The following is a 16,121-nucleotide window of genomic DNA, read 5'->3' as shown; positions in this document are numbered from 1 at the left end:
GCGCTACACTCATTTTCTTCTAAGCTTTCACACTCGCTGTAAATTTTGTACAAATGCCAAAAAGACACGATTAAAACATTGTAATATCAAAACTTTGTCTACTAGTTCAGTGTTATAATAATAATAATAATTCATTCAATTTATATAGCGCTTTTCAATAACCCAAAGTCGCTTTACATGGAATAAAAAAGAGTGGAGGGGGGGGGGGGGGGGGGAGAGAGAGACAGTAGGTTATAGTTAACAAGACATCGGTCAGCAGTGCGAAGGAGATGAATGGAGGAGCAGGAGGGGCGGGAGCGGAGGTTGTTGAGGTTGCCAGTACGGGAGGTGGGGGTGACGGGGGGTTGGTAGTCCAAAAAGAGAAGATGGGTGAGCCATCGGGGAAATGCTGGTCAGATGTAGCGGCGACGGCGAAGGATCCCAGCCTCGTGTGGAAGCAGCAGTGGACCAGGTGGTGATGCCGGTCGACCTCGACTGCACCCGCTCGAACGGCAGGCCCCAACGCACCACGGCGGCACACAGCAGAGCCACAGTTGGCGAGCCCCCAGGGAGTGGAGCCCGTCCCCCAAGGACGCCGGACGGAAGGCCAGAGAGCCGGGCCAGAACTGCCGTCGAGTCCACAGCAGGCGGCCACAGGCTCCGAGTCGGGAGGCAGGAGGGTCCGGTGGTGGTTTTGGCCAGTTGGCTGTTGGCTAGCTGGCTAACGTAGTTGGTAGTCCGAGGGAGAGGAAACAGATAGGTGAGAGCTGAGCTGCGGGGATGCGAGGTGGACGAAAGACAACACGAGAAAAATAAAAGAGACGAGTGCACTGAAAACGGGAAAACGAAAAACAAGTAACGGACACGGTCCGGGACAGAAGCGGCAGTCAACAAATCTGACGCCAGCGTGCTCTAACCCGGAAGACAACAGACGGTGGGGGAGGGCTTTACTGTTGACTTTAATACGCAGCTGTCTTTTTTTCTTTTTTCTTTTACTGTAAGTGCCTAGCAATTGAGCTATCACCAAAAAACATCTTGCCCTCTCTCGTCTAAATCGAGTTTACCTTTGTGTGTTTATTCAGGGCTGTGGACTCAGACTCGGGGACTCGGACTCGGGCATTTTTTGTTTTTTGCCGGACTCGGACTCGGTGCTGATTTTGGCCGAGTCCACCGAGTCCGACAATAAAAAAAATACGTTCAATTTTATTTTCATCATGCTGCTATGAATGCGCGTCGGACACTAACAGCAATGCCAATCAGCCAAGTCAGCGTAGAGCGCCTGTTTTCCGGGCTCAAGTTTATCATGTCTGATCAGCGCGGCGCGATGAAGGCTGACTTGGTTGAGGCGATTTTGTTCCTAAGAACAAACTCAAGTCGTTGAATTGAAACTTGAAAGTATCTGTTTATTGTATTCGTTTATATGTTTAATAAAGACAAAGCCATCACAAAACTGTTGTAATTATTTAGATTTTGATCAAAATTAGCCTTGAATAAAGACTAAGCAGTCACATGAATTAACAGAAAAAATGGACAGCCGGACTCGGACTCGGTGGTCAAGAGGCCGGACTCGGACTCGGTGCAAAAATCCGACCGAGTCCACAGCCCTGCATGTCACCTTTCGATTGTTTCAAATGCAATGTTTTTTCTGACTTCCTGGCAGTGTAATAGAGCTACTGCTGCGATGCTGCTGCAGTTGCTGATGCCTATCAGAGAGACAAAGCAGAGAGCTGGCTCTCAAAGACGCTGAAAATAGGCAGGGGCCCTGCACTCACGATTGATAGTGTCACTTGGAATAAAACGAAAAGATGACTTGAAAGATCTGAGGGCTGCGATGCAGATGTCGGGGCGATTTTGCTCGCAAATTCCTGAGGCCACTGGATTGTTCGTGCAAATCAACAGATATGAAGTAAGACGTTGCTCTCTGGGGGAAGATGTGGTTCAATTTGATCAATCTATTTGTTTGCAGAACATGTGAAATGTTTCAGGTAAGGATGGGAATTAACAATCCGTCAATTGTGATTTTTTTTTTTTTTTAAATAAATGCACCCCCCAGGAAAAAAAAATGCTATCTCCGCCAGTGCTCTGAAAACAGTTCAAGTAACTAATATGGCTTAACTACTTATCTACACTCAGCTTTCAAGCAAACATTTGTGAGTTTTTAACCTGTTTATTGATATTGTATTTTTTACACTTGGATTGACTAGATTGACCAATCATCGATATGCTGCAAAAACTATTAAATAAAATGAAAAAGTCCACAAAGAGAATTAGAAACTGCTTTTGGAAGTGGGTGTTTCAGATGGTTCCTGTGGATGCAAAAAGAGAAACCATGTTTTGCTTTTTTGCATATGAAGATTGCAAAATCGTACAACAACAAAGCAGGTTTAACAAAACGAGGCTGACGTCAACCGTACATCATCTTGTTCTTGTGGCGCCTCATTTTGTGGTTGCACCTCGTCGCCTTGTGGTTGCACCTCATCGCCTTGTGATTGCACCTCGTCACCTTGTTCCTGTTCTTCCTCTAAGTTCTGGATACTGGTGCCAATCACCTCATCGGTGATGGAGTCACTCTTACTGCTGCCAATCACCTCGTTGGTGATGGAGTCGCTCTTACTGCTGTCAATCACCTCATCAATGATGAAGTCGCTGTCATGGATGAAGAGCACCTGGTTGGTGGCGGAGGCGTTCCTATTGGTGCAAACCACCTGGTTGATGACGGAGGCACTTTGCTCATCGATATCCGTCAGACGGACATCACATTCCGTTAAGCAGCTGTTTTGAACTATGGCCTCCCCCAGAGCTTTGCCTCCATCCTGTTCACATGGGAAACAAAAGCAGTATGATTAAGGCAAAATCTTGGCTGTAGTTCTCAAAAACAAAGCTGAATAAAAAAGCTGTATAATACTCACAACACCCAATTTATTGCAGGAGAGGTTGATGGTCTTCAGCGTTTGATTTTTAACCAGAACTTCCGACAACATTATGGCAGTGGGCTCAGTCACGAGGTTGGCTCCAAGGTGCAGATGAAGCAGGGTGCGATTTCTCACTAAGGCCTTGGCAATGGCGAGCCCCCCGTTGTCGGTCACACGGTTGATTCTTAGGTTGAGGGACAAAAGAGTGCGGTTATTGAACAAGGCTTTGGCAATGGCGTTGGCTCCCACGTCTCGAATGATGTTGTCGCTCAGGTTGAGGATCTCCAGTTTGCTGCTGTTGATAAGATTGCTGACGGCCTTGGCCCCCTTATCTTCAATTACGTTGTGGGAAAGGTTGAGCTCAAGAAGGGATGGGTGCGCCGTTAGATGTTTGGCCAGCAACTTGCACTTTTCATCATCAATGTGACTTTCATAGAGTCGTACAACCTGCAGAAATATTAAGCAGTTCTGTTCTGAAATAATTGTTTTCAATTATTATTATTATTATTCAATTATTTGTTACATGACAAAGGGGGTGCATACCTTCAAGGTCTTGCAGAATTGAAGGGCCATGGCAAGAGTCTCACAGTCTCGCTGAGCCATCTCCGTCATTTTCCATTCAAAGTTCATCCCGCAATGTTTGACCCTGTAGGTCAAGTGGAACTCTTCGAGACAGCTCAGCTGCTTAAGGAGACTGCGGAAGTCATAGTGTTCCATATGAGCTGCATCCGAGTCGGTTTCACTCAACCAGTCTATGGCATCTCCCTTGTTCTCCTTAATGGGTGGCAGCATCTGGGAGATATCCAGCCTCCTCACGTACGCCTCACACAGCGGGATCTCATCAGTAACGGCCTTGAGGGACGTTGTCTCTGGGATGAAGTGCTCGAGAATGTTTTCCAGGTGCCTCTCGAAAAACATTCGCTTCCAGCTGTGGTTGTAGTGAGACACGTCACAAATGTCCCACCGTTGCTCACAGGACCGCCGCCAGTAGATGCCATCATCGACCAAGTTGGCAGTCACAGAAAGGGGGAGAGAGAGCGGCAGTCTTTCCTGCACATAGTCTTTCTGGCTGAGCGTAAGGTCTTCATAGATAGGAGTTTCTGCCAAAGACGGAGCATTGGATTAGTCTCTCTAAAATCATTGACTAGAATATGAATGCTAATAAAAACAATGGCATACCCTCAAAATGTTTTACAATACAGTCTAGGCAGAGAGTTGATAAAAAGGGCACAAGGCTTAAGGACCAGTTTGGCTTTTCAGCAATAGTCCTCCTTAATCTCCTGTGGTCCACAGCTAACATAGTCGGGCCTCCAGTGAGCCTTGACATGATTGTTGGTGGTTTGTGGAGGACTACTACTAAAAAAAGTACATATAATGATCATGCATTTTGTAAAAACATGATTGTAAAGCACAGCTTGTATTTTAGACGAGCCACCATCTAGATATCCTACATGTTACTTATTTCAGCCTAAATATATTGTTAAAGTGGTTTTATGAATGCACAAATAATGTATGAACAAGAGTCACTGCTACATCAAGTATAACTGCTGCTGCAGATAGAGGGAGGCTACAGAGGACAGTCAAAGCAGCGCAAAGGATCATCGGCTGCCCTCTCCCCTCCCTGACGGACATATACAACACCCGGTGCGTCAGCAGAGCTCACAACATCATCAAAGACAACACACATTCCGCCTCCCAGCTGTTTGAACTGCTTCCTTCTGGGAGGCGCTACAGAGGCATTCGAACAAGGACTACAGACTGAAAAACAGTTTCTTCCCAAGAGCCATCACCGCGCTGAACTCTGAGAAAACACCAGCTATAATACAACTCTCATACTCCTTTAAAAACTACGTGCAATAACTATTTATCTACTTTCTGTACAAACCTCATTCATGTACCCACATTGAACATAAATAAGATTTTCTTAACCTTCATTCTTAGACTAATAGCTATACTGTAAATAAGATCTTTCACTTTTATCCTCAGATTTCCTTTTATACTTTTTTAAATTTTGTAATGTTTGCACTAGGAAGGGAGCAGCTATCCGAATTTCGTTGTACAACTAAGTTGTAAAATGACAATAAAGGGCATTCTATTCGATTCGATTCTAACGTTAGAGAATATCCTTTGCTTTGTTAAAACATTACACTTTTTAAAATGCAAAAAATATTCCTGCAATCATGCTAATACTGTATCATTAGCTTTGTTAAAACATCACAATTTTTAAAATGCTAGAACATTCCACCAATCATGCTAAGACTGAATTAAAAAGTCAAGCCGACTTTCATCAACTGTGACTAGGCCCGTGCGTGCCACCTCTTCTGACGATTTAATTGGGCAAGACTCATGGCAATATAATTTTATACACTATTGATAAAATAAAATTTGTATTCACTGTGTGAAGACACGTACCTGCTGTCTTTGTGAGCCGCGCGTTTCCATAGCTACGGAACGCTCTTGCGCCAGTCAATGGAATAACAAAGTACTGCTACCCACAGGACAGTAGGGGAATCGCAACGGCTGGGCTCAGGAAAATAAACCGGATGTTTTAAGCAAATACTGGCACCAATAAATCGACAAGGAGCCAGGAAATTAGAAAAGTGAATGTGTCAGGGATTATACTCAAACAGAAACTATTTAATCTTTTGGCATGCAAACATATTTCCTAGAAACAAAAACAGATCTTAACTCGATCTGTTTCCAAAACGTCCTTGGAACATCCCGGAGAAGCGCATCAACTGTCAAGACAAGACTACAAGAAAATCCAGTTCTGGGTGTCCTATGAGCAGAAGCTGCTGTTATGGACATCGGCTCGAGGGTTCTTAATCCTTCAGCAGTTCACACACTCTTTCTTCACTGCGGTGAAGGGGTGGTCTGCATCCAGATGTTGACATTCTGACCAACGATGAAGGTCTTGCTGTCATTACACATTGTGTCTCATTTGTTGTGATGTCACAAGTGTATTACTGTCAGTATTCCTTCTCATCACTAATGTCTTGGTCATCCCGACAGGTATTTCCTTTTGGACTTTTGAAAGTATGTAAAAGTCATAACCTTCAGCAGAACAAAAAGATTATGTTGAGGTTTCGGCTCCTGCTCCATCGTGACTTGATTTAATGCACAACTCTCCTTTCCTCTCGGAGACGAGCGTCTGCCGTCTGATCTTCATATCCAAACTTAGGTTCTCCACCATGCTGTCGATGAAGTTGTTCAGCGCCAGACAGTGGGTTTGGGACTTGATGGCCTGCCGGCAGATGGGGCACTCCTCTTTCTTTTTGCGCCACTGCTTGATGCAATAGCAGCAGAAGCTATGAGCACAGTTTAGGGTGACGGCCTAAAGGGAAAAAGTTGTCAATTATTTGGTATTCCTTGATATAATCAAATGCGAGCGGCTTCTACTGACTGTCACCTCAATAAGGAGCTCAGAGCAGATGATGCACTGAAGCTCGTTTTCCAGGGTCGTGGTCACTTGCGTGACAACTTCCTCCTTTTGGGCCCTCGCCTTTTCCTTCTCCGCCTGGAAACAGAAATAGTGTGAGGTGCTACAAATGCGCTGCGCTAAAAATATCCTGGGTGTGGAAACCCACCTTAGTCACTTCGAGTTCTTTGTTTTTGTCCAACAGAATCTTGAACATTTAAAAAAAAAAAAAAAAAAAACACAAGTTCATCCATGACTTTTCTCTGCTAATGAGCGAGAACAAATTGAACAACGAGAAAAAAAATACAACGTGGAATATGTCATGATTGTCGGTCCTTGATTATGCTAGTGGCTTTGGTCATTCATTTGGTCACATAGACGATCATTGGTTATGTTAGTGACATAGTTCCTTATTTCTTCACATATTAGATACATAATTTTATCATTTTATCTATATGTGCTTGAGTTACCCAATTACACTTTGTCAGAACGTTTTGCCTTCTATGCCTTCCGCGTCCAGCTCTGCTCTCTGTTGTTGGTGATGGTGTCTTATGTATGATGTTTACCTCCTGCAAGGTGTTTTCTAACTGCTTTTCCATCAGCTCCTTTTGCTGCTGTGTCTTCTGAGGCCATAATAAGAAAAAAACCCACAAACTGAGCTCAATTTCTGCATGGTTGGCAGGGATATTTTTTTTTTCTTTTTAAATTCCAGCCGCATGTATTAAGATGCAATTCATTTAAAATACAAATCGGTTCATAATGGAACAAGATTTTCTTTGAGCATGTTCTCACCTCTTGTTGCTTCTTAGTTTCACGGACGGACCTCTCAAACATTTTCATTTTCAGCAGCTTGGCTTGGAGTGTCTTGAGCTGTCGTTGTAGCTGGTTGATCTGCTCCTCCCTAAACGGGTCGGCTGATTGGGGCTCACCTTCCAGCGAGGTCACCTGCCTCTGTGTGCTGTCTACCTGCTCCCTGAGCATGGAGATGTTCTGGCTATATCTGCAAGAGGGAGAGCAGAGAGGTGTTCTGGCATGTGTCGTCTTTGTCAAGGCAGAATATAATGTCAAAGGGAACAACATGTGCATCTGCAAGTTGTCAAGGTCACATGGGACATCTAAGCCACCACAGGCCCGCTCCGAGTCTTCCACATGTGGTTTGGGAGGGGCCTCCTTCAGCTGGGCGCAACTGCGACACTCTTGGTGCTCGGCTGGAGACAGCGGGCATGGCTGTGCCACCGACTTGTCTAGGTCCGAGCAGCGGTACAATTTAGTCTTTGAGGTAGATGGCTCCCCTTCTTCCTCAATCAGCTTCCTTTTCATAGGTACGTTCGCTACTTTGGTGCTTGTTTTCTGCCCTTTTAGCAATTTGCGTTGAATTTCTCTGAGGGGTCGCTTCACAAGTTTGTAGTCAAACTCAGCTTTGGATCCCACGATAGGAACACCGAGACGCACGGAATCGCCAAGCTGAAGCAGGTGGGCTTTTTCAGTGGGTATGCGGATCCCATTCACCCACACACCATTGAGACTCTGACGGTGATCACATAAAGAACAGAAAAATATGTTTTATACACCACAAACAACATACATTTCTGTATCGACTGAAATGTACAAACTTGAAAAAGCTAAACTTCAACGTCAGGCCCTGCGGTATGCTAATGAATTGACAGCACAGTCCTACTAACTAATGGGTACCTGCTTGTCTGTCACTGTCCAATGTCCATCTTCCCTTTGACAAAAAGTGCAGTGAAGCCTGGAGATCATTAAAGGGCAACATGGGGACACAAGTTGGTAGGTCACGCCAAAACCACGGCCAATAGAAACCTACACACAAGAAAGGTACAAATGGTAATTTTTGTCAGTCTTCGTGGCTGCATATTAGCACTTATGTGACGTGACAATAAAATTAACCCCCTAATATACCAGTGTAGTTCATTGATCTATCAGTACACGTGAGCAAGGCTTTTTGTCTAATGTACTGACAACCACGCTTATACTGGTGTTAACAGAAGTGTTTTGTTTTGACTTTTGGGTCTTTTTTTGCATATAAATAACCTACTAGTGGAATAAATTGACATTAGGTTATTTTACTTCTTCCTACTCCCTTTGAACATGTAAAACTACCGTCATACGTTTTTTTCTTGAAAGTTTAGATTTATTTGTTCAATAAAAATCAGTCAATCAAAATTATGTATTTATTCGATATACATTTTTAAGCTAGCTTTAAAACTGGGATCGATGCATACAAAATATTGCATGAAAATCAGCCAGAGGAAATCCACTGCATTTTTTCACTGAGGACTGCACAACAGACCTGCGCGATGTAATCACACGAAAATCACCTCACGTCACATAACGTCCCCAATTTAAAGGTTCACAAAGTTAAAGGTTATTTCTGATTAGCTAGCTAACGAAGCTAAATGAATGTACGAACTTGTATGTTTTCTACCAAGCGAAGCCAGTCTGAATTCTTCCCGACCCCCATTAAACAAACAACTTCTGAGTCCGAACTTTCATCCTCAGAGTCATTAGACGCAGAAGGGTCCATTGCGACTTTATCCGTCTTTATCTCATATCGTGCTGTTCTGAACAGCGCTTCAGTCGGTGGCTGTCTTAGAAAGATTGTCGTTGCGTAGAGTTACGCTTTATCCGGTATATGCTCTTGGGTATTTCCAAAATAAAAGCATATAGAGGGATGTGCTGGAAATTATTACAAGATTACTAGTAAAGATATTCTATTTAATTGATTACGTTGTTTGGAAAGGTAGTTATTATTACCGTGCGATTACTATTGATAAAAACAATTATTATTGTTCTCATTATTAAATGTAATCCGATAAATGGGTTTTAATTTCTTACAATTCTACTCAAATGATCAATTCCTTCTTTTGCCGCCCCACTCGCGCAAAGGGTGTCTCAAATCGCGCACACCCGCAGCACGAGGCGGGACTTCCGGTGACTTCTCCTCACGGATGGGAGTTCGGGGTGAGCGCATAGTAGACAGAAAGGGTTTGGTCCATTCTGGTAATAGTCAGGGTGTCAGCATTCGGTGTGTGAGTCAGCGCGGAACCGAAACTGCTGCAGACAGCTCCGCGGCGGAGGCGCACAAGCCCTGAAGAAGACCCCCCTCGTAGATGAACGTCGCCCTCGGGTATGCTGCCCTGAGTCTGCCGCCGGCACCCGCCCTGCCAACATGTCTGATGTCAACAAGACTCTGCAGAAATGGCACGCCAGTTTCAGAAAAGGCATAGACTTTGACTCGTGGGGACAGTTAGTGGAGGCTATAGACGAGTACCAAATGTAAGTGTGTGTCCTGCCTCTAACATGCGAGCACATGTATGCACGACTACTCCATCAGTTGGAGTCATTAGGGAGCTCGCTCAAATTGCCCCCCCCCCGAGCTGTCTTTCAGACCTCGGGAGCATTTAAGTGAATCTTCCGCATATATGACGCGATGTGACATTTGTTGCGTGCGCGTTCAACTGTCTTCCTTCACCAATGCGCGGTGCGTGCGTGTGTTGCTCTGTGCAGAAATTCACCAATATTCCTCAGAGTATTGAGAAATATCAGCCACACCCTCTCATTGTTATGGGTGGGTTTCCTGTGGTTTCAGAAGAACTACTTGACAATTAAAAAAACCCCATCCCTCAGGAAAACAAAAATAAATCACGATAATGTTCCCTCCAGCTAAGTGTAAAATTACATGAATGGTAGTCATTGCAAGGTTTGAAATTGTCTCGCATTTCTCTCTGAACACAAGGGTGTGGAAATGTGCACCGCACATTCATTTATTCTATTTGATAACTTTTTTTTAACTTAATTCTAGTCTTGCAAGGCAGCTGCAAAAAGAAGTGCAGTCATCCAACTCATCAGACTTCACCGAAGAACAGAAGGTAGACAATTCAGTAGGTTGTGTAAACAAGAACTTCATGTTTTTATAATTGACTTAACATGTTTGTTTTCTTTTTAGAAAACTTTAGGGAAGATTGCAACATGCCTAGAGATGAGGAGTATCAGTTTGCAGGTTAGTCTAACATGCATCAATTACATTACATATACACATATAATTCTTATTTGTGTGTTTAGAGCACACAGTCAACCGAGGAGTTCAAGTTGGAAGACTTGAAGAAACTGGAAAGCGGTGAGTCATTTACCACCATTTGTTTGCTGTTTAGCAACGCTCGTCATCATCCTAACCTATGCTTAACATGTCCTTTTTGTCCACAGTCATTAAGAATGTATTGACGTACAATAAAACATTTCCCTTTGATGTCCAACCAGTGCCCATAAGGTAAAGAGCAGCTTTTGGTATGATTAATAATCAAGCTTGTATTGAATTATTTACACATAAATGACACTTTTTTCGCGCATCCTCATCAGAAAAATCCTCGCTCCTGGTGAGGAGGAGAATCTGGAGCTGGAGGAAGAAGATGTCGCGGCGGTCGCTGGTTCCACAGAAGCGTTTCCCCCGAGAGCTCCTGGTACTTTCAAACCAAAAGCGAACACGGCCGCTCCCGCCCCTTTGCCTGCTTGGTTGAGTCACAATGTCCCATTTGATGTGGCCGTCTGTGTTTTCTGTCCAATTCCGTCGACGCCATGCATGACCTCACCTCTTATTCTTGCCCGCCTGCTTTATTCCCAGCCTCACAAGGTAGGACCATATCATCAAAGTACTGCCGTTATGTGCATGGCTTAGATCTCCCGAGATCAACAAATGTCCTCGATGCACAATGGGGGAACAGTAGTTTAATCTTTGTGACATCATTGCCCTCTTTAGGTACCTTGTTGCCACGGTTACCCTCCGAGCCTGGAATGACGTTGCTTACAATAAGAATAGAAAAGATTGGGCTGAAAGATGCCGGGCAATGCATCGACCCGTACATGACCATTAGTGTCAAAGGTACAAAAACGCATCACAACGCCTACCTCATTACGATCGCGATTGCTGCTTGTATCATGAAAAATCCGACTGTGTGCAGATTTGAATGGGGTGGACTTGAACCCTGTTCAGGACACCCCAGTTGCCACCAAGAAGGAAGACATCTACATTCACTTCATTATGGACGTCGAGATCCAAAGGCATCTGGAGAAACTACCAAAAGGTAACAGGACAAAACAAGTGTGAGCCAAATTTCCAGAACTCACAAATTGTGTGATCTTGTCGTCTGCAGGGGCAGCTATTTTCTTTGAATTCAAGCACTACAAACCCAAGAAGAGGTTCACCAGCACAAAATGTTTTGCATTCTTGGAAATGGATGAGATCAAGCCCGGTCCAGTTGTGATTGAGCTGTGAGTCAAGTATTGTACATTATTCCATTTATTTGATGGATGTCTTTTGACAAAATGAACATGGCATCGTTGAACCCCGTAATTTTGGATTTCTAGGTACAAGAAGCCCACCGACTTCAAGAGGAAGAAACTGCAGCTTCTTACAAAGAAACCACTTTATCTTCATCTTCATCAAACCTTGCACAAGGATAGCTAAGATGCCCACAAGGCACCACTACAAAATTTCAAGTACCGTATTTTCTGGACTATAAATTGCGTTTTTTTTCATAGTTTGGGTGGGGGGTCGACTTATACTGAGGAGCGACTTGTATGTGAATTTTTTCACAAATTTTCAAAATTCCCCAAAAAAAAAAAAAAAAGTGAAACCGTGATGTAGCAAGGGTTACCCTAATTTGCATTTCAAGTGACGTCAGCGGCACGGCGGTTGTTTCCATAAAGGACAAAGATTTGATCACGGGATGATGAAGATGACGAAGGGCCCCACGTACCGGCATCATTAGCGGCTTTGTTTGTAAGTGACACGGAGGACGAAGAGTTTGAAGGATTTAATGATATGGAGTGACATAGAAGGTTTGAAAAACTATTATGGCTTTTACGCATGCCTGGTCCTACTCTACGGAGCTCTCTTTCACCTCCGTGGATGGAAGTCGGGGGCCGGCGCTCGGCCGGGTGGCTGTCCGGGGACGGTGGATGGGGCTCGGACATGGCTTTTACGCACGTCCGGTCCTATTCTATGGTGCTCTCTTCCACCTCTGTGGCTGGAAGTGCCACCACCGGGGATGGAAGTCCACGCCGCCACACGCCTGGAAGTCCACACCGGTGCTTGGGGCCGTGTGGCGGTTAACTATTTATGTTATAGTTATTTGATATATTTTATTTCGTGTAGCAACTTGTATATGTTTTTATCATTACAGTTCAGTTGTTGGCTCGTTGAACTCTTGTTTTGTTAAATAAAGAGCCGTTTACCAAACCCACGTCTTTCCTTGTACTTTGTTAACGCTACAATATAGTTATATACTAGATCTGTGGAATAACGACGAGGCTGACGTCAGGGCGCACGCGCGGCGTTGTTGACAAACGACGAGGAATTTGATCGATGGATTTAATGATTTGGAGTGACACAGATGGTTTGATAATATTATTGCTTATATAATAGTTATTTGATATATAATTTATATATTGTTATATGAGCCTGTGGAATATTTTGAAGTGCAAGCGCCGTCAGCGGCTCTCACCCGGCTGGCATTGTTGACATAAAGGACGATCGATGGATTTAATGATTTGGAGTGACACAGATGGTTTGATAATATTATTGCTTATGTAATAGTCATTTGATATATAATTTATATATCGTTATATGGGCCTGTGGAATATTTTGAAGTGCAACCGCCGTCAGCGGCGCACACCCGGCCAGCATTGTTGACATAAAGGACAATCGATGGATTTAATGAATTGGAGTGACACAGATGGTTTTATAAACGTGTTATTTATGTAATAGTTATTTAAATAACTCTGAATGTTACGTCAGGCCCGTTCTCAGCTCTTTGTTTGTGTGTATGTCACGTTAGCATACCTATCGTTTAGCCTGTTGTTGCTCGTTAATGTCTGTTCTTGGTGTTGGATTTTGTCGAATAAATTTCCCCCAAAATGCGACTTATACTCCGGAGCGACTTATATATGTTTTTTTTCACGTTATTGTGCATTTTATGGCTAATGTGACCTATATTCTGAGCAACCTTTAGTCCAAAAAATACGGTATTTTTTTCCTCCTTGATCATTTCAAGAGTAAAGGGAACCCAACGTAACATTTCCCCCATTTTTTTTTTTCTTTCATTGTTTCAAACCCCTTCCCATGGGCTCACCACCTGTGGGAGGGGCCAAAGGGGTCAGGTGCAGTGTAAGCTGGGCGGCGGCCAAAGGCAGGGACCTTGGCGGTCCGATCCCGGGCTGCAGAAGCTGGCTCTTGGGATATGGAATGGCAGGAAAGGAGCCCGAGCTGGTGTGCGAGGCAGAAAAGTTCCGACTAGACATAGTCGGACTTGCCTCCACACACAGGTTGGGCTCCGGTACAAGCCCTCTCGAGAGGGGCTGGACTCTCTTCCACTCTGGAGTTGCCCACGGTGAGAGGCACCTGCACATTGGGGTTCACCCCGGTGAACGGGTGGGGGGGACGGGTCCTGACTGTTGTTTGGGTCTATGCACCAAACGGCAGCTCAGAGTACCCACCCTTCTTGGAGTCCCTGGAGGAAGTGCTGGAGAGCGCTCCTTCTAGGGACTCCATTGTTCTAGTGGGTGACGTCAATGCTCACGTGGGCAATGACAGTGAGACCTGGAAGGGCGTGATTGGGAGGAACGGCCCCCCAGATCTAAACCCGAGCGGTGTTCTATTATTGGACTTCTGTGCTCGACATGGATTTTCTATAATGAACACCATGTTCAAACATAAGGGTGTCCACGTGTGCACTTGGCACCAGGACACCCTAGGTTGCAGTTCGATGATCGACTTTGTAGTCGTGTCATCGGATTTGCGGCCACATGTTTTGGACACTCGGGCGAAGAGAGGGGCGGAGCTGTAAACTGATCACCACCTGGTGGTGGGTTGGTTCCGATGGTGAGGGAAGATGCCGGTCCGACCTGGCAGACCCAAACGCTCTGTGAGGGTCTGCTGGGAACGTCTGGCAGAATCCCCTGTCAGGAAGAGCTTCAACTCCCACGCTTTTCCCACGTCCCGGGGGAGGCGGGGGACATTGAGTCCGAGTGGACCATGTTCCGCGCCTCCATTGTTGAGGCGGCCGACCGGACCTGTGGCCGTAAGGTCGTTGGTGCCTGTTGTGGCGGCAATCCCCGAACCCGCTGGTGGACACCGGCGGTAAGGGATGCCGTCAAGCTGAAGAAGGAGTCCTATCGGGCCGTTTTGGTCTGCGGGACTCCAGAGGCAGCTGACAGGTACCGGATGGCCAAGCGGAACGCGGCTTCGGCGGTTGCTGAGGCAAAAACCCAGGCGTGGGAGGAGTTTGGCGAGGCCATGGAGAATGACTTCCGGACGGCTTCGAGGAAATTCTGGTCCACCATCCGGCGTCTCAGGAGGGGGAAGCAGTGCAACGTCAATACTGTTTACAATGGGGATGGCGTGCTGCTGACCTCGACTCGGGACGTCGTGAGTCGGTGGGGAGAATACTTCAAAGACCTCCTCAATTCCACCTACACGCCTTCCATTGTGGAAGCAGGGCCTGGAGATTCTGAGACGGACTCTCCAATCTCTGGGGTCGAAGTCACTGAGGTAGTTAAAAAACTCCTCGGTGGCAAGGCCCCGGGGGTGGATGAGATTCGCCCGGAGTTCTTAAAGGCTCTGGATGTTGTGGGGCTGTCATGGCTGACACGCCTCTACAACATTGTGTGGACATCGGGGACAGTACCTCTGGATTGGCAGACTGGGGTGGTGGTTCCCCACTTTAAGAAGGGGGACCGGAGGGTGTGTTCCAATTACAGGGGAATCACACTCCTCAGCCTCCCTGGTAAGGTCTATTCAGGGGTGCTGGAGAGGAGGGGCCGTCGGAAGGTCGAACCTCGGATTCAGGAGGAGCAGTGTGGCTTTCGTCCTGGCCATGGAACAGTGGACCAGCTCTACAGCCTCGGCAGGATCCTCGAGGGTGCATGGGAGTTCGCCCAACCAGTCCACATGTGTTTTGTGGACTTGGAGAAGGCGTTCGACCGTGTCCCTCGGGAGGTTCTGTGGAGGGTGCTTCGGGAGTACGGGGTGCCGAGCCAACTGATAAGGGCGGTTCGGTCCCTGTATCACCGATGCCAGAGTTTGGTCCGCATTTCCGGCAGTAAGTCGGATTTGTTCCCAGTGAGGGTTGGACTCCGCCAAGGCTGCCCTTTGTCACCGATTCTGTTCATAATTTTTATGGACAGAATTTCTAGGCGCAGCCGAGGCGTTAAGGGGGTCCGGTTTGGGGACCTCAGCATCGCGTCTCTGCTTTTTGCAGACGACGTGGTGCTGTTGGCTTCTTCAGGCCGTGATCTCCAGCTCTCACTGGAGCGGTTCGCAGCCGAGTGTGAAGCGGTCGGGATGAGTGTCAGTACCTCCAAATCCGAGTCCATGGTCCTCGGTCGGAAAAGGGTGGAATGCCCTCTCCGGATCGGGGATGAGATCCTGCCCCAAGTGGAGGAGTTCAAGTATCTTGGGGTCTTGTTCACAAGTGAGGGGAGGATGGAGCGCGAGATCGACAGGTGGATCGGTGCAGCGTCGGCAGTAATGCGGACTCTGTACCGGTCCGTCGTGGTGAAGAGAGAGCTGAGCCAAAAGGCAAAGCTCTCAATTTACCGGTCGATTTACGCTCCTACCCTCACCTATGGTCACGAGCTATGGGTCGTGACCGAAAGAACGAGATCCCGGATACAAGCACCCGAAATGAGTTTCCTCCGCAGGGTGTCCGGGCTCTCCCTTAGAGATAGGGTGAGAAGCCCGGTCATCTGGGAGAGACTCGGAGTAGAGTCGCTACTCCTCCACATTGAAAGGAGCT

The 16,121-nt window shown here is 46.1% G+C and overlaps 3 protein-coding genes across 11 annotated transcripts; 1 reads left to right on the top strand and 2 right to left on the bottom strand.

Moving 5' to 3' along the window:
- Positions 1 to 2,039: 2,039 nt before the first annotated feature.
- tcte1 (t-complex-associated-testis-expressed 1) lies at positions 2,040 to 5,364 on the bottom strand. Of its 2 annotated transcripts, none has more exons than XM_037245539.1 (6): positions 5,304 to 5,364; positions 4,071 to 4,247; positions 3,435 to 3,991; positions 2,889 to 3,338; positions 2,389 to 2,792; positions 2,040 to 2,285 (listed from the first exon to the last, which is right to left on the bottom strand). In XM_037245539.1, the coding sequence occupies exons 2-6, from the start codon at positions 4,216 to 4,218 to the stop codon at positions 2,216 to 2,218; spliced, it is 1,629 nt and encodes a 542-aa protein (XP_037101434.1). In that variant the 5' UTR covers positions 4,219 to 4,247; positions 5,304 to 5,364; the 3' UTR covers positions 2,040 to 2,215. The 2 variants fall into 2 exon arrangements, with proteins under 2 accessions (XP_037101434.1, XP_037101435.1); XM_037245540.1 differs by having other exon boundaries at positions 2,394 to 2,792.
- A 143-nt stretch (positions 5,365 to 5,507) lies between these two features.
- Positions 5,508 to 8,943, bottom strand: rnf8 (ring finger protein 8, E3 ubiquitin protein ligase). Of its 4 annotated transcripts, XM_037245542.1 has the most exons (8): positions 8,741 to 8,943; positions 8,002 to 8,130; positions 7,388 to 7,836; positions 7,102 to 7,309; positions 6,780 to 6,938; positions 6,479 to 6,517; positions 6,301 to 6,408; positions 5,508 to 6,225 (listed from the first exon to the last, which is right to left on the bottom strand). In XM_037245542.1, exons 1-8 carry the CDS (start codon positions 8,852 to 8,854, stop codon positions 5,965 to 5,967), a joined length of 1,467 nt encoding a protein of 488 aa, XP_037101437.1. In that variant the 5' UTR covers positions 8,855 to 8,943; the 3' UTR covers positions 5,508 to 5,964. The 4 variants fall into 4 exon arrangements, with proteins under 4 accessions (XP_037101437.1, XP_037101436.1, XP_037101438.1 ...); XM_037245541.1 differs by having other exon boundaries at positions 7,102 to 7,836; XM_037245543.1 differs by having other exon boundaries at positions 6,876 to 6,938; positions 7,102 to 7,836.
- A 293-nt stretch (positions 8,944 to 9,236) lies between these two features.
- On the top strand, positions 9,237 to 11,926 carry aida (axin interactor, dorsalization associated). Of its 5 annotated transcripts, none has more exons than XM_037245550.1 (11): positions 9,238 to 9,457; positions 9,527 to 9,606; positions 10,133 to 10,199; positions 10,277 to 10,330; positions 10,393 to 10,447; positions 10,534 to 10,597; positions 10,687 to 10,787; positions 10,949 to 11,206; positions 11,286 to 11,408; positions 11,478 to 11,595; positions 11,692 to 11,926. In XM_037245550.1, exons 4-11 carry the CDS (start codon positions 10,310 to 10,312, stop codon positions 11,789 to 11,791), a joined length of 840 nt encoding a protein of 279 aa, XP_037101445.1. In that variant the 5' UTR covers positions 9,238 to 9,457; positions 9,527 to 9,606; positions 10,133 to 10,199; positions 10,277 to 10,309; the 3' UTR covers positions 11,792 to 11,926. The 5 variants fall into 5 exon arrangements, with proteins under 5 accessions (XP_037101442.1, XP_037101445.1, XP_037101440.1 ...); XM_037245548.1 differs by having other exon boundaries at positions 9,239 to 9,606; positions 10,949 to 10,957; positions 11,084 to 11,206; XM_037245547.1 differs by lacking the exon at positions 9,527 to 9,606 and having other exon boundaries at positions 9,237 to 9,457.
- The last annotated feature ends 4,195 nt before the right edge of the window (positions 11,927 to 16,121 follow it).

The sequence above is a fragment of the Syngnathus acus genome, chromosome 24, assembly GCF_901709675.1.
Source record: "Syngnathus acus chromosome 24, fSynAcu1.2, whole genome shotgun sequence".
Classification (NCBI taxonomy): Eukaryota; Metazoa; Chordata; class Actinopteri; order Syngnathiformes; family Syngnathidae; genus Syngnathus; species Syngnathus acus.
This window is presented reverse-complemented; position numbering and strand designations above follow the sequence as displayed.